The 25,177-nt window shown below is 34.6% G+C and overlaps 1 protein-coding gene across 1 annotated transcript in view; it reads right to left on the bottom strand.

Moving 5' to 3' along the window:
- The window catches only part of LOC115234300 (neurotrimin), a 161,761-nt gene extending 143,041 nt beyond the window's left edge, over positions 1-18,720 (bottom strand). The window contains exon 1 of the mRNA XM_029805274.1: positions 18,492-18,720. Within this exon, the coding sequence (XP_029661134.1) occupies positions 18,492-18,588 (97 nt within the window). The 5' untranslated portion in view covers positions 18,589-18,720. The remainder of the gene's footprint in view (positions 1-18,491) is intronic.
- Positions 18,721-25,177: the final 6,457 nt, after the last annotated feature.

Below are 25,177 nucleotides of genomic sequence, written 5' to 3' on the forward strand. Positions count from 1 at the left end.
TGCTCTTTGTCGCCCGCCCATTTCAAAATCCGACATTACGCGACGGCTAACGCAAGAAAAATCAAAGTGTTCCGAAATAGGTGCTGTTCCGAAATAGGTTTGCTTACCCTATATTTCTCGTCGAATGTCGATATAGCTTGTCGCTTCATAGCCGTCTTTGCTTGGCAAGCATAGTGCAAAACTCTCGGTACGCCGAACATCGAAAGGGATAAATCCATTAAGATCTTTGGAGCGCACAATGCGCAAACGAGCAAATTAGTTAATTAATACTTTGCGAAGATACTCGGTCTTCGAGCGTTCCGTACTGCCGCGTGAAACACACGAAGGACAGTAACGAGAGAGATTGCATGTTTGTGAAGCTGTGCGCGGCTTTCGCGTTCCGGAAAGGAGGAGGAAGCTGGCAAGAAGTGGGACGCGAGAATGCGGTCTGTATATGTGCACAGTGCAGCGGTACACACGGGATACACGTTACCCTTGCCTTTGCCGACATTACGGCCTCCTACCACGCGAGAATTCGGGAATGTAGACACGGTACTCGCGGGTGTTGAATCGCCTGCTAAATCGAGCCAGAGCAATCTACTGAAAATTAGTATTCGGCTTTCGAATATCGTGTTTTCAGGGATGCGGCGAGAGAAAGGGAGGGGGAGGAAAGAGAGACTCGATCTCATTGTCCCTCATGAACGACGTAATCATGTCATAGACAGAAAGTTATGTATGTCCGATGATGTATATTTTCAAACGAAATGGATCCGAATAACCGATCAACAACCGAAACTAACCGATTAAATTATATCTACTTAAAAAAGATCGAGACATTTCGATTAGAGAATAAAATAAAACGATATAAATACGATACAAAATTAGTGCAAAAATAGCGTATAGTTGCAAATTAAAAAAATAACAGAAAGCTTATCTATAAATTGCGGACAAAGACTAAGAAAAAGCAATTACGAATATTGTATCTTCTTTAAAAAGAGAGAAAGCTATTCACATACGAAAAGAAAATACAAAATCACAAACTTGTGAACTTGTCAAAACTGTTTTATTTTGCCGTTAAACAAAATCGGCAATTGAATCAACACTCGACTATCTATCGAATTGTAAAATACTTCAATATCTCTACAGTAAACTAATGAACTGGACACGTGTTACGTTTCATGCATCGCATGGAAATGATTCACAATTGACAGCCTGGTCATCAGCCGCGAGGTGCGATTAAATTATTAGGCGATCAGATGAAAATAGTCTGTCATTCTCATATTTCCGACACGTGCGTTTATTTGATATTTCAATATTACGCACATATATAATAGAAAATTAAGCTCATGTACAAACAAATATTGGTATTAATATAAGTACGGATTTATCCTATGTTACGTAAAAACAATCGATGAAACACGGGTTTAACTGAAACTCGTCGCTAATTTACAAAAATTTGAATGATAAAATGATCTCTCTCCCTCTCTCTCTCTCTCTCTCTCTCTCTCTCTCTGGCTGAGAAATAAGAGCATAATATAAATTGGTAATATCGTCGATAAGCAATATTATATGTGGCAAATCGCGTTGCTTTGCTTAATCCGATATTATAATATTGTATGTGCAAATATCGAAGGTGCACAGTGCTAGTTAAACTTTGTTAAACTTTCGTATCTCGTCGATGGCGAACTATGCGAAAGTATAAGCAAGTTTTCGAGATATTTTCGTCTCTACATAAACATTATTATCATTATTCATAGCAATAGCAATATACGTAGTTCTTTTCACACTTTCTTCTATTATAAACAATATATAAAAATTAATTATGAAATAAAATAGGTTTTAAAAAATACACACACACATATAATATATATATAATACTTTCTATATAAAAATATTAGTAAAATGTAAAAAATTTTACATTTTATATAACTTTTAAAATATATATTATCTTTAATTTGTTTGCTATTTTTCGAGATAATGTATATTTTGAAAGTTATGTAAATTGTGAAGTTTTTCACATTTTACTAATATTATTATATAAAAATTATTGTTCACACAAGTAATCCTGATATTTCGGAAATGTTAAATTAATTTAGTAATTATTTCAATAAATGCTTTTCCATCATCGTAATGTTAATGACGCTAATTAATTAAAGTTTATTAATACATTATCATATGACGATGCTTTAACGCACAAAGTATCCGTGACATTTTAATTGCATGCAATATAACGGCGCTCAGTGTTACTCTCCATTAATATTCGCAGAGGTAATTAAAAGCGAATTTGCTGTTTAACGAGTTCTCCAATTTTACGCATTAATTTGCTAATTGAATCCTCTAAGAGAGGATTCATAAAGTTATTGTAGAAATTTTTGCTGCATCTGAACATTATTAGTCAGCAAATGTCAGATCTTTTCCGGATTGTAAATACAATATCACCGTGTACATTGCATCTTGTTTTTCTGATAGTACACTGCATTTTTCTCGAGAGTTTCAAACTCATGACAGGTGCGGCTTGTACGAAGCTTAAGTTACTTGGAGCTCAAGAAAAGTTAAGAAATTAATAATTTGGTTGAATAACTTTCGCAAACACCGCGATATAATTTACATATATATTAATATCTAACCGAGTGTGAGACTAAATTATGACATCGAAATGCAAATTTTTTTTAACAGAATTTCTAATCACGCGTGCTATTAAAAGTATATCTCAAACGCTCTCTGATTCTTGAGAATTTTAACGCGTTGTCGTCTCTTTGTAACATTAATTTATATTGCAACCATTTCGTAACGTGACATTTAAAATTACGAGAATTTCGATATTCATGGAGCTAATGCGTCATAAAGGAAAGTGGCGTTACAATTATTCAGACAGAATTTAATTACCGGGATAGGCAATTGCTTTTGTTAACTGATAAATTAAATGCCAATAAATAGAATATAGCATTGCATAGTATATAGTATTAAACGGTGACATATCTATCCCGACATAGTTAATAACACATTTCACAGATTACTATAAATCATCAAACGCTCAACGAGCTCATTTCGCATATGAGAAAATCTTGTTTTCCTAAATAGATATCTCTAATATAAATCCAATATTAATTACAACAGTGACTATATTACATCAAAGTGACAATGGAATATTAACGGTACTCAATTAAACTGACAAAAACGCGTTACTAAGTAAATCTTACAAAGTTTAATCATGTTCTCATTAATGTATATTAAGCATGTTCTATCATTGGTTAGAATCAATTTCTCTCTGATTATTAACGCGTACTGCAAAATCTAAAAATAACGAATTGTTTCAAAGTTAGCAGATACAGTATTGCACATTCTTCTTTTGCATTTAATTTTCCATTAATAGAGAGTACATATATAGCGAAAATAAATAAGAACAATTCTCTCTAAATTATCAGTATGTAAATTAAAAAATATGCAAACATATCATATAAAGATACATATATCAAGTTAGAACAATAATTTCCATTTTTTGTACTTGTAAAAATTCAACTATTTTTATTGATTCCGAAATATAGTTTAATATTGCTATATAGATAAATGCATTGGCAAATGTATGAGAAATGAATTATATACATATAAGCGAATATAACATGCGTAACTCGCCACAACCAGTTCGCTGAATAATATCGCGCGACCTGCTCCGATCGTTCGCGCGATGGAAAATGCGCGAACCATCCAGTCAAAAGTTTTTGTATTTTGCATTTCACATTTTTTGTGTGTACACCACGTTGCCCTTTCGCGAATATTTTGCATCGGCTCGCGCGTGCAAACATTTCACAAATTACACGGTCTGCAATAAAAAATGCAAAACGTTGTACAAGCCTTCATGGAAATTAGATTTTTACATTGAAAGGCTGTTTTGTTTGGGAGAAAGCGATTCTTTTCAGAAAGAATTCACCACATAAACATGAAATAAAGGCTTACAATCCATTTTATTAAAAAATGTCCCACAAACACGCTCGAGGAATGAGAATTATATTTAATGTAAATAGTGCGTGATCAACAATGTGTTGCGCGATGCATTTGTTATTATTGTTGTTTAATAAATTCACGAATTTCATCACGTGCAAGCGAAATTGTAAATCGACAACAGGATTTCCAGACCGGCGAGTCAGTCTGCGGTAAATCAGGATTCAATATTCTCGAGTGATGTTAGTACAGTGTAGTTTCATGATATAATACCTAAATCGTACTGCGCTCGCGACGTATTGTACTAGGATGAAACCAAGAGAAATGAAGCCCAAAACGAGGGCAGATGAAATAATATCGCTGATGGAATCGGATCTGGCCGGAGACTATTCAGATGAAATAAGCAAAGGAAATTGGATGAAGCGCTCCACGACAATTTTAAATACAAAGTATCTCACGGAGTCGTTGATGGTCGCAGACAAAGAAAATACACGCTTGACAGATGAATATCATTTAATCAGATTAATCAAGGAAATGAGAGAGATACTTGGAATTTTAACGCTTAAAAGACGCGCATAATTTCATAAAATATTAAAATGTGACGTACATGAAAGTGTAAAATAGAAGTATACATGAAGGCAACAAAAGTTAAAAAAAAGCAGCTATTTAAAAAAAAATTCTCCGCGTAAAAGGTAATTCACAGATTAAAAAAGTCCAAATAATTTCGATTCCTGCCATCATGACGAACGAAGAGACAGAAAATAAAAGTCGCCCGGCTGCGGTTCGTATGGAATTGAATCGGGCCGCTCGGTCTCAGGCGAATAAAACAAATCGAGCGATGTAAAATACCCTGCGGAATCATCACTCACCGCCAACAAGTAAACCGAAAAGGGTGAGGATCAAAAGAAGATCTCCGGGTCGGGCAAAACTACGAATAAATATTGTTCCATCGTGTGCGCCGGCAATATCGTATAGAGCGAGAAATCCGAAATTCATGCATCCAAGAGTGCGAGTGCGACGGCACGATACACACCAAGTACTGGGCGAGATCGTCGTCTTGTTTATCCCCAAGAGGGGTTCGTAAAACTGATCCAATCATCGTCTTCTCGGTCGCAAGGGCGAGTAGTATCGGGGATGAACTGGCTGCGAATGGCCGGTCAACGAATTCTCTGGACCTTCTTCGTAGATCGAGAGCTTTTATATTCACGTATATATCTGTATCAAAAACCGTACACTCCAAGTTGAAATCTCGGTGGTTGAACATTTAATGAAAATAAAATCAGATAATAAAAGAGAAGATCCGGCTCTTTTTGAGAGAAGATATCTCTTTAATAATATTACTTTATATATATTGAGATTAAACAATATACATATATGTATATGTATGTGATAATATTTAGATCTTAAATATAAAATAATGTTTTATATATATATATAATTTTATCTTTTTTTTTATAACTCTAATAAAATTGAATTGTATTAAAGCCGAAAAACTCTGATTGAAGTTCAAATTTCTTTTAAGACAGCCTGTATCGCGCTAGACTTTCAGCAAAGGAGATAGACTGCCCGTTCCCGCCGTATGCAAATTTGCTGTGCCACCTCTGAATCGTTTCTAGTGGACTCTTGTGTGACATTTAACGCTCGTAAGGGGCCGGCCCAGAAAATCATTTGTTACTTTTTATTAAATTTAGCATCCCGCCCAAGCATTGTTTTAAGCAGAATACATTGTTACGATTGTAAATAAAGACATTATTTTTCCGAGGATATTGTTAGTCGCAGTTGGATTGTTAAATATAAATTTCAATTCAATTTCTTACGTTACAGGCATGTTATATATTATGTTAATTTCTCTCTTTTATTTAGAAACAACTATCACGGGATTTGTAACCGTATAAATTTTATCTGCATTTTATCGTACTCGTATTAATTAAATAGCGTCTTGTTTCCGATTAATCCATCATTTTTACAATAAAATTTGGTAAATGCCTATTGACTTAATAAAGAATAAATAAAAAATATTTTTTAGTAATTATTAGGTTTATTAATTAATAAATTTATACCAATAATATTAAAGGCTTCTAAGAACATACCAACTTTTTAAAACATTACTATAAATAGATGTAAATATGATTTAATTACGTTTTATATTTCTGTGCAAAGGTCTACTTTTTAGCATTACCTAAAAATTTCTCGATCCTTTTCGTCTGAAACTGCAAACTTTAATACCCGCGCTTCAGAGTTCCAGGTTAAACCCGAAGTAAATTCCGATTGATACATCGAGATACATTTCATATTGCAATAAATTGATAATAAATATTTCGTTAAATATCTCACCAAATACATTCCGTATATATGTATATGTATAAATTAATTTCTCTGATTTGCTTTTTAAATGTTGCGTTGCAATTAAAAAAACAAGATTGTACACGCTTATAATATATCTTTTTATAAGATCGTAATTTTAATTAGCTTATCTAAATATTGCGTTTTACGATATATGTTTACCATAAATGGAAAAGATATTTGACAAACCGCTGATACTTGATATATAAAGTTAATGAAACTTTTCACATTTGCCAATTACAAAAAAAAAAACAAACAAATGCGATTTTAATTCTTAACTCAAATATTAATTTTTCCTTTGCAAAATACAACATTTCACGAATACAATCGACTGTATCATCAGTATAGTAAACTAAGTTCTATAACAATGTCTCGATTTGTTCGACGTTAGCTTGAAGGTAAATTTCAGCCGGCGGATCAATACTCGGTATCCCATCACAGGAAAGGCTATCTGAAATCGTCATCTGAACCACGAGAGAGATTATAGATGTCTATACGCGCTGCATATCTCCATCGCGATAAATGTAATCGCAAAATCTAGTTCTTCATGTTTTGAAGAAGTAGAGCGCGGATATTTTGCATCCGGAAGTAACGTATCCTGACATGAAGTAAAGCGAATATCGATTACGATAGCAATCACCGATCTTTACCCAGGCAAAAAGATCGGATATAAATATAGTAAATGGAGTTTTGCGAAATCCAGGATCAAGAAAAAAATTTCCGTCGATGCACTCTGTGTCCGTGCAGTTTTAGCAAACGTACTTTTCCATTTTTTCGCGTCAACTACTTTCACGGCGAGAGATTAATTTATCCCCCAGGAAATGTTGCGCTTGCACAAAGTTTTTTACTCGCGCGTGTCGTATTTTAAAATTAAAAGCTTTTTTTCTTCGTATTGACATCCAAATTATAAATACAAACTAGCATTTGATTGCTTTAATGCTGTAAATAATCTATAAGTCGCGCCTTTTCAATTAAATTGTATTTTGATCGCAAATATGCTTAATCGTGCATAAAGTTAATCGAGATAACGAAAGATGTCAATTCTTATTTGCTATATAAATGATTGCTATAAGTAAATATAACGTGTGAACACGATTATAGACAAAACGCAAAGAGAAGACATTCTCTTCCGACAAATATTAAAAAATTATACACAATTCAGAAGAAAGGCAAATTTAATGAAACAACGTAAAAGCTCTCGCCAAAATTGTTGATTTGAAAGTGGAAAAGCGTCAAAGTTGCGAATACGAGCTGATGTTTCAATTTACAGCAATAAAACAGAAGTTGAGAAATTTGCTCTCTCTTTCTCTCTATTTCTCTGAGATGCACTTCATTTTGATACCGAGGCAAACATAATCAAGTACTTCCGTTTCACCTTTGCCTGGCGACAATAAATGATACAAGGCGTTATTTACCGCGAGATATGAAGTATACACGAGATGAGATGCCTCATCTTCTCAGTCTCTGTCACGCCGCGCGTCTCTTACATAAGAAATATCCATTTCTACCAGTTTCCACTTAAGTATTTATATGCCTCTGTGTACCGACATGCGGCATTATTACGCCAGTTTTGTAAATGAGTTTTCTATTAAAACCATCGTCCTCGCCGAGATAATTTCGCGCTTTCTCGTGAAAACTCGTTCGAAATGGATATAGCTAACGAAATGGATAAGCTAACGAAATACCTATCGATCGTCGAAATTATTGATGACCGTGAAAATAGGAGAGATAGCCGTCAAGAAACTCATCTCGATAATTTAACGATTTTCTACAGATTATCGGAGGAAAATGATTAGGAACGGCGCGCCGGGAACGCACGCGATTGCTTCACTTTCCTCGCGTTATCGGGCCGGACAGTCTAGATTAGCGGAATTGCTTTAACCCGATGCACCGGCTGTATTAGCAGATGCGGTCTGGCACGATTACCTCTCCCTTTCCTCCCCCATTCTGGCCACCCAGGCTCTGGCTGATATCAGAACTGTTTAGGAGTCCGGAGTACAAAAGTCCATTAATGGAAGTCGAGAGGCGCGTGATCCAATTGCAAACTTTGTTTCGCCGTTCGCGTTAAATTTTTGAATGCCATTGTTAAAAGCGGCTTGACAAATCGGACACGCGGTTTGTGCCTCAAGCATTCCTTATCTCTTTGCAAAACGTTTTTGCACGTTCGATATTTCGCCGTTTCTCATAATAAATTAAAATTTTTCGCATGAAACATGTGATATGCGCAGAAACGCGTTCATTTAGATCGAGATGAATGAAAAATCGTCTTATAAAAGCAAGTCAAACAACACGCCGGACGAACACGATAATGGAGAACTCTTATTAATGGAAAGCGAAGGAATCGTAAAGGAAGTTCGGAGTTTAATTTACTAATACGGTTAAATCGACACGGACACGCGGAAAGATAAAATTTTAGACCGCGATAAAATTAAATTACCTGAAGTGCGATCCCGACTCTTGAGAACTTTATACAACTTCACGACATCGATCACGTCCTGACAATTAAATATTAATTTCTTGAGGTATCGTCGCTCTCCCCCTCTCTCTATATCTCTCTCTCTCTCTCTCTCTCTCTTTCTTCCTCTTTCTATAGTTGCATTTTATAACATTTCATTCAAATATTATGAAACGTAACGAGACTCCAGTGTATATTGCAGCTGGTGTTAATATATTTTTTTAAAAGATATAGATAAAATTTATATAATAATATATTATTCTTAATCAAAACAGAACATACGACAATTATAAATATTCATTATATCATAATAGTATTCCGTTTAGTCTTTTTATTCTTCTGATAAGGTCAAGAGAGAAGTCACTTTTTTTCGCCCATCTCAATTTCTGACTCGGATTGCTCGTTGAGATTTTGCCAAACATCGCATAAAATCCTGCCTTCCCGTCTATAATTTTTCGTATCGAAATTATCCCCACGGCAGATAGTAGACAATTTGATTTTTATTGCATATTACGTTATATAACCTAAACTTTTTTACGATTTTGCCATCCCTTCTTCATACATACTTTTTCTGTCCCGCAAACTTGTTTACATCTATTGCACCCGTTGAGACTTTATACAAACCTCTAATTCAATTCTCATAAGAAATACTGTGAAAGAGACATTTAGATTTACGGGCGTCAAGAAATTTATCCTTATTAAATCAATATTTGAATATCTCACTATTCTAAATCTGGCACATCTTTATACAGTAGACACGCGTAATACATTTCACTCATCATTTTGCTATATGAAACGTAAGAACTAGAAATGTATAACGTACTTCTGCCATACTCCTGCATTGTTAACTCATAAATTTCCATAGCTTTTATTTATTTATTAAAGATAAATCGTACATATAAACTTCACACCGATTAATTATCGTCGCGTTTAATTGTCTATCATATTCAAAATTTAAATCAAATCTCTCAGCTATTGTATAGTCTAGTACCGATGTTTAATTCCGTTCTATTTTTCTACGTCGTCACTCATTAAAATTGAGGGCATGAAGGCGCAATGACAGATTCACCACGAACTGTCAAATAAAAACGACATCGTATTGTCCGGCGTCGACAAATCGATATCTCCGTTATATCACGACTTAGCGAATCCGCTAGAAATCAGACATCACGCGCATACGGCGGTCTTATAGACACTTTATCCGCGTCTGCATTGCGCTGAGTAAAATTTTATACCGCACCTCTCCCCGCTTTATATATTTCGGTCTGATCAGACTCCGTCGGCGTTATATATACTTCGCGGGCCGCATAAAACCCTCGCGCTTGATGCTGAGGCATCAATATCAGGAGGGCATATTTTATAGTCAAACACACGTTCTACTCTCCCCGCCGCTATACGCTTTACGTATGAATTATTCTCGCCGCTCGCTGAGCACACGCCGAAATCACTCAACTCTGCTGCTACTACATGGAGAATGAATTACATGTGCCGCACTTTGTTAAATTTCAGAGCCTGTATCCAAGCTATTATTGAAGAGCCAGCGTTGTTTACCGAGTCTACAGATAATAAACATTCGTCTCAAGATGTTCAATTTATTACACTTTAATTAAATTATCATCCTAAAAAAATTCGCAGGTTATTTTTATCTTTAAAAGAAAACAGAAGTTTTAAGAGTTTTAAAAAATACATAAACTTTATAATGGTTTTGTACACATGTATTATTTCGACTTATAATTTTAAATATAATTTTAATTATTACTGTAACAATTCCTATGCCGCGATATATGTACAGAAATTTTGACATTGTAGCTATCTGCGGATTTACGCGTGATTTATTTACCAACCAAATTCCGTAGCTTTATTATACCATTAATAGCTTGTTTAATTACGCGTAATAATTACGTGATAGTTTACAACAATTGGTTTGGCTGAATTTTGCCTGATATTACTGATCATATTGCGATTAACACGTACCTTTGAAAATTATCATTTGCTACAGAAATATAGCACAATTTTATGCTTATGATATTTTAAATCTTTGATCTTTATGTTTCGTATGAATATGATATAATTAACAAGAGAGAGCTCTGCTTTTTAATGTCATACGTAGAATTTTCAAAAGAGATATACCTAATATCGCTAGTTACACAATACATAAATAAACGTAAAAAAGGGGAAAAAAGCGTTTATCAGATTATCGAGGTTGAATGCAGGCAATTTGTTTGCGATCAGCAACAATAGGGCGAATTCGCGCATCTGGCCAAATTAGATTGCACAGTAAATATAGACTCGTGCGTAATATCGATAAAGGTAATTATTTTCATTTTCTGTACAGATTGCATTATCACACTGAGCAATCATGCCTGATAACTATCTGTAACATGCAATCATCCATCGACGGCAATCTGACATTTTTGTGCGCGACTGAATAACTCGCCCTCTCTGGCTTATTTTTGCAGGTCTGTCTCTATTTTAAATAAATCAAAATATATATGTAATTCTCAGTTGTAAATAAGTCTTAATAAATCAGAGTTAAGCTTAATTGATGCATCCTGTCTGGCAATTGCTGAAATTTTATTAAGAAGTTTCTCAGAATATAAATATCGCGCATAAACATCATCCGTTAAAAGTAATGCGGGAAGAATTTAAATACGCAAAAGGACGAAGAGAAATGGAGCGTCAAGATTGTTCGAAAAAAAAAAATTGCGTCGAAGAACGGAAAGAAAATCTTGCGCGAGAGTACTTGAAACAGTTTTGCGAAACGTAGTAATATATTAGTTAGCAATGTCCATTAACGTGCATCGCATCGTTTACCATTCAAATAATTATTACGAAATTGACATATGGTTCGCGTTAATTCATGTCATATAATACACGTCGCTCGTCGTATGGCACGCAGATATACACCACCCATCATCCCCGCTCGGCGCGACTGAAATTTCACCTCGATATAGTTCACACTAAACTGAATACCATCGAGATCGCAATCGCTATATGCCACTTATTATCGTGAAAAAAAAGGAGATAATTATATTACATATTTGCTCTTTCGCATTTCCGATAAACAATTTTTATCTTCGTTACCGGTAAACGACGTATCCGTTCAGTTGCGTGGAAATATCTCGATTGAAATTACTGCCGAAGTAATTCGATGCTTCTAGATAAAATGAGTGTATCGTCGTATTTATATCTAAGTGCGGTTATCGTATTTTATCTATTTTTTTTTTTTGCCGTGAATAAAAATTCCAACGCCATTAAAGTTGAAGGAAAGTAGATACATCGGTGTGTCCATTAACTTGACACACTATTTCTCCATTACCATACATCTACAATAAGGCAAATTACGAATAATTTTTCATTTTCGTTTCCTCCCCCGCGAGAGATCTCGCTCAAAACAAATCGCGTACGAAATCTTTGGGGAAGGAGTGAGAAATCATGCCGCGGCGAATCTCTGGGTATTCAGAAATGTCGCCGTTTATAGCGTGAAATGAAAAATATGTCTCGCGTCTCCGACTGGCCTGATTACGTTTTCGCGAGTATAATGCGAAGTATGAGCCCGCAAGATTTGAATATCCGCAAGTTCTCGCTGTAAAACTAGCAGCAGTGATATCGATCGCGGGTGGAGAGACCGCGGCACGCGATCGAAATCCTGTAACGTGCCATTGCGCTGTCAAACCAAATCATTCCTGTTCATTTATTTCTGAATATTCGACGATTTTATTAAACTTGTATTGTGTGCCGTGCTATTTCTATCCGTTTGTTATGATACCTAGAACTCGCTACGCTGTAAAAGTCATCGAGTCGTAATGCGCAATATAGAGAAAAAGAAGAAATCAGGAACATTGCAGGAAAACAATTGAGATACAGCGACCCGGCCGATATTAGTTTTGTTAAATGATAAACGGGGCTCATAAATTTGTAGAGATTGTAGTGAAAGAGCAAAGTTCATGATTTTATATGGCATTCAAAGATGAGAGAATTGTTTGTCGCCCGTCGATTTCCCCGATATATATAACAGATGCAATCTGTTTCAATAAAATTTCAATTCTTCGAAACAAGTCAGCGCGGAGCGGAGATGTCAGTGGGTACCGCAAATAATTGTACCTTCGGGAATTGCCACTTCGAAACTTCGCCGCTAACAGAATCCTTGTAATAGCCGATGATGGGGAGAGTAGGTGCGGAGACGAAAGGGGAGGATTAAGGACAATCGTTCCTATACTGAAAACTATTGCTCTCTTTCTAGCACACCCGCTTATTCGACTCACGAAATCGTGCAAAGAATGCCGAAGTTTATGAAGAAAGATCACGTGACGTATCGGTCTGCGATTGCAACTTTTCCCTATAAATCTCCTCCGCAAATGCGATCGTCCGAAATGATTATTATTTTGTCGAGAATCGAAACTAGAACGCGAAATGCGCGTAGCTGCATCTTGCAATAAACATTAATAACGAGGTACATATACGTCGCATATATTTTATATAATTTATAAAATATTCATATAAATTTATTCTAGTGATTATTTTCAAATTTTAAATGGCAAAGGAATTTATTGATTTTATTTTCCTATTAATTACTGTAATTTGAACAAAAATCTTGCCTTTTATGTGCATATACCATTGAAAAACTATACTGCTGCTGCAAATTTATATAATTGTGTGCCGCGCATCTAAAGCCCCAAGTTAATATATGCACATACACATTGTTAAATTATCGTTTAATATATACTGTATTATTAAATAATTTTATAAATTTAAATTAAAATCAATATGTGCAAAGTATTTTTAGAATTTCTGATATTATTACAAACGTACAATATTTCAAATTAATTTAATTATTGTATTAATTGTTAAGTTTGCATACGCATTCTTGGAATAAGCGCGTTTATTAATTATTTCATATTTTCATATTTTAATACGTTATTTTATCAAATTTTACATCACAAGATTGACACTTAAAATTACTAATTTTAAACAAAAATCGTTAAATAATGAATAAGATTAAAAAATCTCTTTTTTTAATTATTACAAATTAACAAATTGAACATTAATTATTTAACGTGTTAAATTTGATATTTACTATTATAAATACATATTTTGTTATAATTATTTATTTTTGTCACATATTTTTGATAATAGCAAATTAATTGGGTACGAAACTTTGCCCGTAAATTATTGAACGATATTTGAGACGCGAAACATAGCTTAAATAATATATAAAATTCGCAATAATATGCATTCTACTGAAAGAGGATTATTACAACACCAATAAATAATGCAACATTTATTAGCTGCTAGAAAATACGTAAAATAATGTGTTAAGCCATTGTAATCTATAATATTTAAATTTTTGTGATATCAGAGCAGAAACAAAAATAATATAAAACAACATAGTTATTCATATAGTGTGTTTTAAATAATATTAAATATGTATATAAAATAAATTGCAAAATTCAAAAATTTTTGTCTTGAAAGTTGATCTTCCACCTGTACATCTGACAATTTATATCAGAGAGCAATCACACACTCCATTAGACGAAAATTCGCATAAAACTCAGTGGACCATCTTGGACGTCCAATTTACGTGGAGATAAATGTCGCGACATTTTCCGCGGTAATGAAAGTGGAACAAGCTTGGCACGACCATTTTGTTTTCTTGCATGGCCGTGAAAGGGCACATAAACAAAGGAGAAAACTATAACACTCGAAAGAAGGGTGAAGCAGCGGAGAAGAAACAGAGAAAACAAACGAGAGAGTGAGAGAAAGAAATGAGAAACAGAGAAAGTACGGAGAAAGAAAGCATAGGGGAGGAATTTCCTCGGCGCCCCCAGAATTCAATCACACCGTGTTTACAGCTCAGTACACTTAATCCTCTTTATTGGATCCAAAGCGTTTGCCAGTGCGGCGTATCTCAGAATTTGATCAATTTTATGGGCAAAGGATTTGGATGATACTTGCGGATCCGGCATCTGTCTATTTCGACTTTCAATTGAAATTATGTCGGTTCTTAAACTGATGTTTTCAATTTTGCCTCTCTCTCTCTCTCTTTCTCTCTCTTGTGGATCTAAATCCAATATATATTAAGTAAACAAAGTGTTATTATTGATAACAATCGCGAAGAATATCGATTTAATACAAAGATATTTTAAATTAGTTTTAGATGAAATATTTACATGTATATATATGTTCTTGTTTTTAAATATATAATATATGTAATGTATTTTTTAATAAATCTAAAAATGTAGGTGCTAGTATAAAAAATAAGTCGCAAAAATAACTCGTGTCGTAAAATGTTGTAGGATATTGCACGAATAAGTTAATACTTATTTCTGCCTCCAAATTAAAATAGATTGTATCTATTTTAACAGCATATCGACTTATCCATTAATTGTAACCTCTGCGCTATGATAGCTTCTAAATACTGATGCAAAAATTTAAATACGACTACGTTTCCGCTTTTTCAGTTTTTCCCCTTTACAAACGCGAATATGGGAAACGTTTGTGCAAACGGTTAAATTTGACGACAGACTGCCAGACGTTTTCCCACTGAGAACTACAAAATTACGGCGAGCGAGTTGCCCAGAAAAGTAACGAACCAAAGTGTGATAACAAAGCGCTTCACGTTGCACAGATGCGTTTACAAAACGCACGCAGAAAGCTGGCATCCGTTTGTGTATAAATCACTGCGTAATAATATATTTTTACATTATTCCTTCCGTATTTCCGCTCTTGCCTAGTCGCGGTATTAAAATAGGCGAGAGATCCAAGATAATAATAATTAGTGGAACATGAATAGCTAAATTCTTGGTCGCAGATCGATAATGCGCTCGCAACATACTGTATAACAAGTGATTTACATACCAACGCGGCAAAAATATCATGGCAGCATAGCGTTGGTGCATCGACGTTATTCTGAGAGCCCTGAGTATAAATAACCCTTTGAAAAACGGTCAGAAATGATGCGTCGTATCTCATATTTGAAAAGCATGTCGCGTACCCGCGATAAATTACACTTCACAATATTAACCATCCGAATACCCGTTACTTTCTATCTAGCATTATTAATGGAGAGAGAGAGAGAGAAAAAGAAACAGAGAAAGCGTTATTGAAATACACGATCGCTCGGATTCGTCTTACAAACCGACACTCGAGACATTTTTAAAACGTTTTGATTGCCCGATATTATATAATGCGGGAGAATTTAACGAAAGAATCATTTATCCTTAAAAGGATAAAACTTCCATTCTTCTATACGCGACCTTTTCGTAAATGCGAGATCCACCTCATTATTCATCATGAGTAATAAGAATATAATTCAAATACTATTTAAATTTTTGTAAACTCTAACGCTTAAATTATCACGGACAAATCATTTCAGCAAGGTTAATGAAAAAAGTATCTTGCGTAATAATCGAATTGTCGCTATGCATCAATTCATCTCGATTCGTTATGATTCGAATCGAGAAGATCTCTATAATTAAGACGTTACTGTAATCCTATTATTATTCAGAAGAGTTATGTGGGACTTCGATTCGTCTCTTACGAATATCGGGCAAAACAATCGCCACTAAACCACCTGTTACACGTGCCAACTTTTTTATAATTTCATAAAGACGCAACTCAATTTACACACCTATTAAGCATTTTGCGTGCTTTATTAGCGCGATAATGTTACGACCAAACTTCGAGCTTCTCATCCCATAAACATTCTTTTCTCTCGCGCAACTTTTCTTGTTCCAAAATACAATGTGTGCGTTTAACATTGAGCTAATTGCCAACTGCCTTACCACTTAATTAATAAATTAGAACGCATATTTTGTAAATAAAATACTCAGTGAACAAATGCCATCCGATTTAAATAAAAATGCTGATTATAAAAATAAATCGCAAATAATCTTATTCCGTTATTTCCTTCCGATATTTTTTAGCGCGCCCGAAAAGATGCGTGCTGTTATTTTATAAAAATTATATTTTACGCTAATATCAGAAGACAATTTCTGCAATATAAATAACACTTGCAAAATTAAAATATAAACAATGTTAAAAAAACAACAATTAATCTACTGAATACATCTACTGAAAGACTGTTAAGAAATAAATCTTCGTGTATCGCATTTTTTATTCGGGGGACAATCTATTTCGCCTAGATAATTTTCACAAATATGGAACAATTTCGGAAACTGTCAAGTACGTATAAAACGGAATCGAGCGATATAAACACGTCTTTTCCGCAAAGGAAAATATATGTTGTAAAGCGCGTCTAGAATTGCACGGTGACACATCGGCAAGTGAAAATTTCTTCAATAAGGCAACAGAAAAGAAAATTTGCAGCATCCAAACGTTATATAAACTAAATGATGCACTTTCAAAATTTTACGATAAACGTATTTCGTCGTCGTTATTTTATCTAAAAATATGTTTCATTTGAGAAAGAAGATTTCTATTTCTTGACCTTTTTTTCATTACACAATTTGCTTTCTTGATGCAATATACGAAAAAGATTTCTGATTATATTTCTAATTGTTTTAGTTATAACTGTTTAAAATACTATAGCACAATCTTATTTTAATGATTCTTGTCAACATTGTTGTCAACATATCATTATACATTTGTTTAATCACAATATTCAGATAGATACGCGAATATTTCGCGAGGGAAAAGAAATGTCATATACCATTCAATGACACAACGGCACATGTAACATGTAACCACAGATAGCTGTGTTCATAATTTAAAAATAAAATGTAAAATCAAATCACTCTCTGTCTCTCGTAAACGTCATGAACAAAACTGAAAAGTGGCAAAACCGAGCTCGATAAATGCAATGAAATGAATTATTCGTCGCACGATTTCCTCGCGCGACAAATCGAAACGCGTTAAAATCATAACGCAAGCCAAATATCGAAATTCCTGTCACGCCAACGTTCGCGATTATAGATCCGGCAATTAACGTATAAAAACCGATCGTTCGCCGCGTTAACTTCTGATTTTACTGATGAAGATGTTTACACAAGTTTTAATACTGGTTGAAATATTATCTCAGATTTAAAATTTCTGCTGTGTTACATTATAAAAAGAGTACAGCATTATCAATATTTTATTTACATATAAAAAGAATAATTACTAGAAATCTCTCTCTCTCTTTCTCTCTTTCTATGTCTCTTTTATAAACTTGTCTTATTATTAGTGACATAAATCCTCTTTAAAATCTCTTTAATAATTTTAAAATTTCTTACTTGAAAGATTACATTAGCTTTTAATCACAGCTCGGGATAGTGCAATCGACAACCATTCAAAAATCTCCTTTCAACCTTTGATTTTAATTACAGACTATCCAATAACAATTTTTATTAAACTCGTCTATATATTATAGAGTTTGTTCTAAAGAAAAAAAATCAAATGTATATGATTTTTTTTTTTTTTTTTCAATATGCTCCACATTTGTTAAATATTTTTTTATATCCAAATTACTAAATGCTAATAAGTAGTTTCTAATCGCACTGTCGCTTTATCAATGAACTATAGATGCAATTTGCTCACGTGCAAATTGAAAAATATGTTTATTATGTTCTCACAGATTTTACAGGAATGTGAAATCTGTCGTCTTCGAATTCTCGCGAATGACATGCGATGATACATGCTTAACGAGCAGCATAATTAATAGTTCCAGCGTACAGGTGTCATTTAGTTGATTCCGGCACGCACGATGATAATACTCGATGAACGATCGACGCGGGATCAAAATAAAAAACAACACGTTTATGTTTTATTTACTCACCGACTAGCTCCGCACGCACGCCCACTAACAGAGTTGTCACTACCAGAAGGGGCACCTGTCGTCGGCGCGGGCACAGCACGGCACGTATCTCACCCATGATTCTCGTCGTACACGTGTCGGTCGCCCGCGTATAACGCGACACCAGAGTATCGCTATCGCGTCGAGACTGAACTCCCGACCTGCCGCGAGACTACGTATATCCGACGCCGCGCACGAGGCGAATCACTTCCCCACCTCTTTACCTCTCCCTACTATCGCATCCCGTCGCGCGCGCGAGCGAGACCGGCGGGGGGAGGACGGCGGTCAACCCCACCCAGCCCGTCTCCCTACTATCGCATCCCGTCGCGCGCGCGAGCGAGACCGGCGGGGGTAGCACGTCGTTCAACCCCACCGAGCCGATCGCGCCGTTCATCCCCACCGCGCCGATCGCGTCGTTCATCCCGCTTCGACGTGCCATGACGCGACGCGGACGCGAGGGGGATGAAATCTCCAGCGTCGCGGAGCACCACTGTCACTCGCGCCGACGCTCCCGGCCGGCCAGCTGGCTGGCTGACTGACTAGCTGACCGACTGTGTGCGCGTGGCTAGCTTTGCTTTAAGTTACGCTGACATACCTGGATTTACTTAGATCTCTCGGTGATTATGGCGGGACGAGAGCCGTTAAGCCTCGTCTCACAGTCGGACTTATTTCACGCGTTGCTACATTAGGTGAACGCGTAGTTAAGATCATAACGCGAAAAAATAGGAAAGTAAAATATAGGAAGATGGACAAAACAGGCCTATTTTTAGAATCAATGTGTTGATAAGAATATGATTAATATATACCGCGAATTTATAATATTAATATAATATAACAGGAAAAATATAAATGTACACATTTGTATTATTTTCTTGAATTAACTTCTAATAAGATTGTTATTGAAATTGACATTAAAATCGATATATTTTCGAATCGAATATTTTCTCTTGTGTACACCTGTGTGAAAAGAATACCGTATAAAATTGAACATTATAATATAAAATGAAATAATAAGAGATATATATACTACAATATATAAGGATGACATCCGTAAAGAAAATTGAAATGGATTAAATAATTTTAAGGAATTATCAATCGAAATGTCAATGTATTAAGATAAAATTTAAACCGAAAGATTAACACGAATGCAGCGATTCTGAATGTCGAGACTGACTTATTAATCTGATTTTATAATTCCAAGTTCAAAGATATCTTCTTCCTGGCACGCGCAGAGCACGAGATTTATATAATTCGAGTTAAATTATATTTACTTTGCTGAAGCGCAGCCCCTTCGTATGTAGAGACATAAGTGTGGAATATTTGCGTAGCGCGATGCAGCGCAAAATGATTTAAATTCTGCGCTCCGACACTAGACATCTTCTCTAGCAGTCACATAGAAACAGAATCGATACCACTCCACGCGATAAAACATTCAAATCTCGAAAGAGTTCCCTTTGCCATGCGGTGCAAACACAAACAAAGAGATTCCCACGCAAAGAATGGCGTGTAAGTGGACATTCTGGAAGCGTCAAGGGGATTTACTTTGATGTTACATTATATTTGCTTAACAAAGATCGATGGCACGGCGAAATAAAAATTAACATGTTATTTTAAACGCGATCGAGTATTAACGTAACTTGATATAGTAAAAGATAACATATTCTATCATTACTATTCACGCGGGAATCTAATCTCTCTTTATTATATATAAAAATCGCATTGAATGAATATCCGAATATCTTTACATATAACTGATTACGAGCTATGAATAAAACTAAAAATATTATATTTCATACATGTTATTATTAATTATTTTGAAAATATATTTAGTCCAGATGATTTGTTGTCATATGTTAATATTTTACTGCATCGATAAATAAAATCAGATTGTCGAAATTGAATATCAATATGATTTATAATTCTTTAAAGATGATAGAATGAAATGTCAGAAAAAATATATATATATGTCAATGCATGTTGAATAAAATGCATAATCTTTTTTCTTTTTTATCTAAAACTATTTTTCTGACATTTCATGCTATCATCTTCAAAGAATTATAAATCATATTGATGTTCAATTCCGACAATCTGATTTCGTTTATATTCGATTATAGCATATATATATATATATATATATGAATTTAATAATTATATATATGAAATATTATATATATTAAAGTGTCTGAAAATAATTATATATATTGTCTATCGCGCATTTATATTTTCGCCTTTTTTTATAAATAGTGCTCATCGCACAATTAAAAAAAAATTTAATTATTATTGTTAATACAGCTAATAGAAAATCCAAAATTAAAAAGAATATAGAATATTCTTGTTTTTACACTGGACAAGTTCTGTATTGCAGGACGAAAATATTCGAAAAGTACAAGAGTAATTTGATAGCGCGAATGGCACATATGAACACACAACACATACTCACCGTCACGCGAATATCAGCCGAGTGAGCAATCTCTTGTCTCGATATGTTACATACCCCGATGTTCCTCAATGTTCCTCGATGCTTCGGATATTGGATGCCATTCAAAACACACACTAATTCGATCGAACGAGTGCCGCGATCTACACGAAAGCGAGTATTAAAAAAATGTATCGCTTCAAGACGGTAATCGAACGGAGCGCGAAGCGATGTACGTCGATTACGAAAGACAATCATCCGCGAAATTCGGCACTCCCGACACTCGTTTGTACGCGAAATTCACTCGAAACAAACGAAAAGACGCGACGACGAGAGGCAGTTGCGTTGCGACTGTGCACTGACGATATACGACGCAAAGTGAGCCGCAGGAATTTGGTCACGTGTGCTCGCGACAACTTCGCGCGTCGCGTATTGGAACAGAGAGAGAGAGAAAGAGAAAGAGAGAGAGAGAACTCATGTTATACGAATATCATAGCCGAGTGAGCAATCTCTTGTCTCGATTTGTTACATATCCCGATGCTCCTTAATGTTCCTCGGTGCTTTAGATACTGAATGGCATTCAAAATATTTAACCCGATACTCGTTTGTACGCGAAATTCACTCGAAACGAACGAAAAGACACAACGACGAGAAGCAGTTCCGTTATGGCTGTGCACTGACGATATGCGATGCAAAGTGAGCGGCAGTTTCGGAATTTGGTCACGAGTGTTCGGACTCGTGACAACTTCACGTGTTGTAGAATTCCCTAGCGGCGCGTCGTTTTATCAAGGTATTAGGCCGATATTACATTTGTCGTACGACAAACTTTTTAAGCACACTGATTGGCTAATTTCTAGAGACTCAAGAAAGTTTCTATTTTGCAGCCAATCAATATGCTTAAAAAGTTTGTCGTACGACAAATGTAATATCGGCCTCTTAATATTAAAATATTTTAATATTGTTAAAATAATATAAGATAGTTCGCTTAAGTTCAAGCTATTTGACACTTGTTTTTCATGAACCATGACACATTTAAATGGGCAAAACACATTTAAATACGTAGCATAATAATATATAATAGAATTAAATATTAAGCTAATCTAATGAATGCAACCATATAATACAATATATGAATATAAAACGATTAAACATCGTTTAATTAAATAACTCATAATTAAATAATAATGATACATAAAAGTGTTATGTTAAAATCGTGAATATAAAAAAAAAAAAATGGAAAAGAATATTCGCTTTTCTGACAATACGTGAATTAGAAATTTTATGATAAAATAAAGCATATATCCGTCAGTTTTTTATCTTCTCACTTTATTTGTTATAGCTGGTAATTAAAAATTATCGGAGCAATCATCACGTATCAGCCCTGTCATTTTTCATTAGTTATCGATATTCCCGCGTCAGCTGACTTATTGTTACGAGCTATTAAAGCTTTTAGGATCTTACTAAGCTTCAATATAACTTTAAAGACATAAATTTATAATCAATGAGAGTATAAAAAAAAGATGCTTTATATTATGAGTTATTCTATAAAACACATAATAAATGTCGCGATAGAATGGTGTAACACGTCTGACAGAAAATTTTTATGATACACCAGATATTATATAAGTTGTAAAATATCATTTTAATCTTTTTTTTTTATCGTTCTTCTTTTTCTTTTTCTTCGATTTTGGTAGAGAAAATTAAAAATAATAATCTTTTTTCATAAAAAGAAAAAATTTAATCAGAAATTGTTTTCTTTACGATTTTCTTTACTCGCCCGTTGAATGATGACGTTCATCGAAATCTACAAATCAGCTTTCGCACGAATATTTTACGGTAATGTCCCTGAGAATGTGCGAGCAAACGCCAGTGACCATGTCGCCAACGACAAACGCCGTAGCACAAAGTCGTTTTGACGCACGCGATCGCGAAGTTTCCATTATGATGCGGCTCGTACGAGCTCGTCGGGACGAGCAATTCTCGTGCCTACGAGCCGCTACGTCAATCAGTCGCCTTTACGAGCATAGTTTGTTCGGTTCATGGAAAAGAAACATTAGCGTCGTGCTCTCCGAGTTTGCTCCTGGTCGTAGCGATTGCCAATCTGATGATTTTCTGACTACAGATCGTTGCGTCTTTATTGCTTCTGATTGCATAATGACGTAATAAATGTAGCACAAAATTTTCAACGTTACATTTTGCATAGGACGCGAATTTCAGATCGATCGTCAATGCAATATTTGATCCATTTTGCTATACGATACAATTTTATGTGTGCAACTTTAAAATATTTCTATACATAATTTACTTTCTGTTTTATTGTCGCTTTTTTTCTGTTTATTTAAATTTTTTAAACTTTTCATAAGCACACATCTCATATATTATATAATTATATCATATAAGTATAAAAATTTATTTAGAAATAGAAATAAATTGCAGTCTTTTAACAATCGAATTGATATATTTGTATAGCTAACATAACTCTTCAGAAAAACTTAGCTCCTTAAAAGAAAATATTTTTCCTTCGTGAAAAAAGTAATTAAATTTTTTATAAATATATAATGTAGTGTAGTACAAAGATTTATTAAGAAAATCTCAGATTCTTTTAACAAGCACATTTAATTGATGTATTCAAATATTTGATATAGATCTTCGGGGAGATTTATCTATTAAAAGAATTTTTTTTCTGCAATCAAAGTAATATTAGTAAAAAGAAAAAAATCTTTTGTCTTGATCGCATTTAAACACAGCCCCTACGGAATCGAGAAATGGAATCGGACCGACGTCTTAGGAACGAACTATCGGTATCAACGCGACAATAGTGGAACAATGGGGCGAGAGAAAAGAGGGTTGAGTAATCATTCGACATCAGTTAGAAACGATTCCGCCGTGGCAGATTTCGCTCGTGGCGGCATAGTTAGTTGCGTGGCAAGCCAGACAAATGTTCAGTCGCCCCTTTAAAGGGAGAGGTGGAAATGCGACGTGCGAATACTGTAAGTAAGAATAAGTGAAGCCAACCAAGTAGAGCGCTGGTCGCGTTCTCTCGAACCCTACCAAACAATACGACGACGAGGAACGACGTTATGCGTTGGCGTATGTAAAATTCGCTGCACACAACGCGTCACACACAGTCAAATCGAACTAGGTCGTTCTTTACGCTCACTTAAGTGGCTGTCATTTTTTCAGTAGATGCAAAGACTTACACGAGATTGCAAATTGAGCGCGATTCGGGACGAAAAAGACAGAATACGGCATGAGAGTTGATAGGATCGTGCGAAAATGCAGGAATAATTCTCCAAGTATTATAAATGTGAACGTAGATGTAATAATTTAAATAAAATTTGAATAATTCTACTAACACATTTTTAGTTATACTCTATAATAGTATTCTTTTCCGGCGCATTCCCGGTGAATTTCGCATAACGTTTTTCTTTATATTTCAAAGGCGACGAATGTTCTTTGGAAATTTGTAGCTGCTACTCGAAATCAGGTGAAGCAAGCATCCGTATGATTCCGGAGAAAGGATTCTATTGGATTCCGTCCTACCAATATTTATTGGCTCTCTACGAAACGATCACGTCGACCCCTTTGAGGACTAGCATATACATAGTCACGCATAAATATACGAATGAGATGCGAGTACATAAATATATCGAAACCATCTGACTTCCTGCCCATCTTAAAGGCTGAGGCAGTTCGGTTTACTGAGCTGTTTAATTCGACGACAGAAAAAGGAACTTTGAAATATCTTTCACAAGCAGACTGAAAAGCGTAAGTCGCTTTCATATAAAATATATGTTTAAGGAGAATGTAAATTGCGAAAATTAGTATCTCTGCAGAAACGAGAATCTTTTATGCGCGAGATAAAACATTCTACACAGTAATAATGCATATTAAATAATTATATATAGATATATAAAATTTTGTATACAATATATATATATTTGCACAAATTATCTTATATATTACTTTGAAATATATAAAATAAAAAATAATTTAATACTTACCCCGGTATGATGTGCAACGGCAGAATTGTAGTACACAAGACGTTGATCTCTGAAAAATATATTTAAATTATAAATCCAATGTCCACAAAAATAATTATTTTGCACAATTACACTTTTTTATTTGATCCTTAAAAACATCTTTAATAAAAAAATTACATAGCTTTAAAAAATAGTCTTTTAAATATGAACTTTTATGTAAAATATGACAAATAAAAATCTAATTTTTTTATATATTTATATATATAATT

The sequence above is a fragment of the Formica exsecta genome, unplaced genomic scaffold (genome assembly GCF_003651465.1).
Source record: "Formica exsecta isolate Colony F162 unplaced genomic scaffold, ASM365146v1 scaffold2, whole genome shotgun sequence".
Taxonomy (NCBI): domain Eukaryota; kingdom Metazoa; phylum Arthropoda; class Insecta; order Hymenoptera; family Formicidae; genus Formica; species Formica exsecta.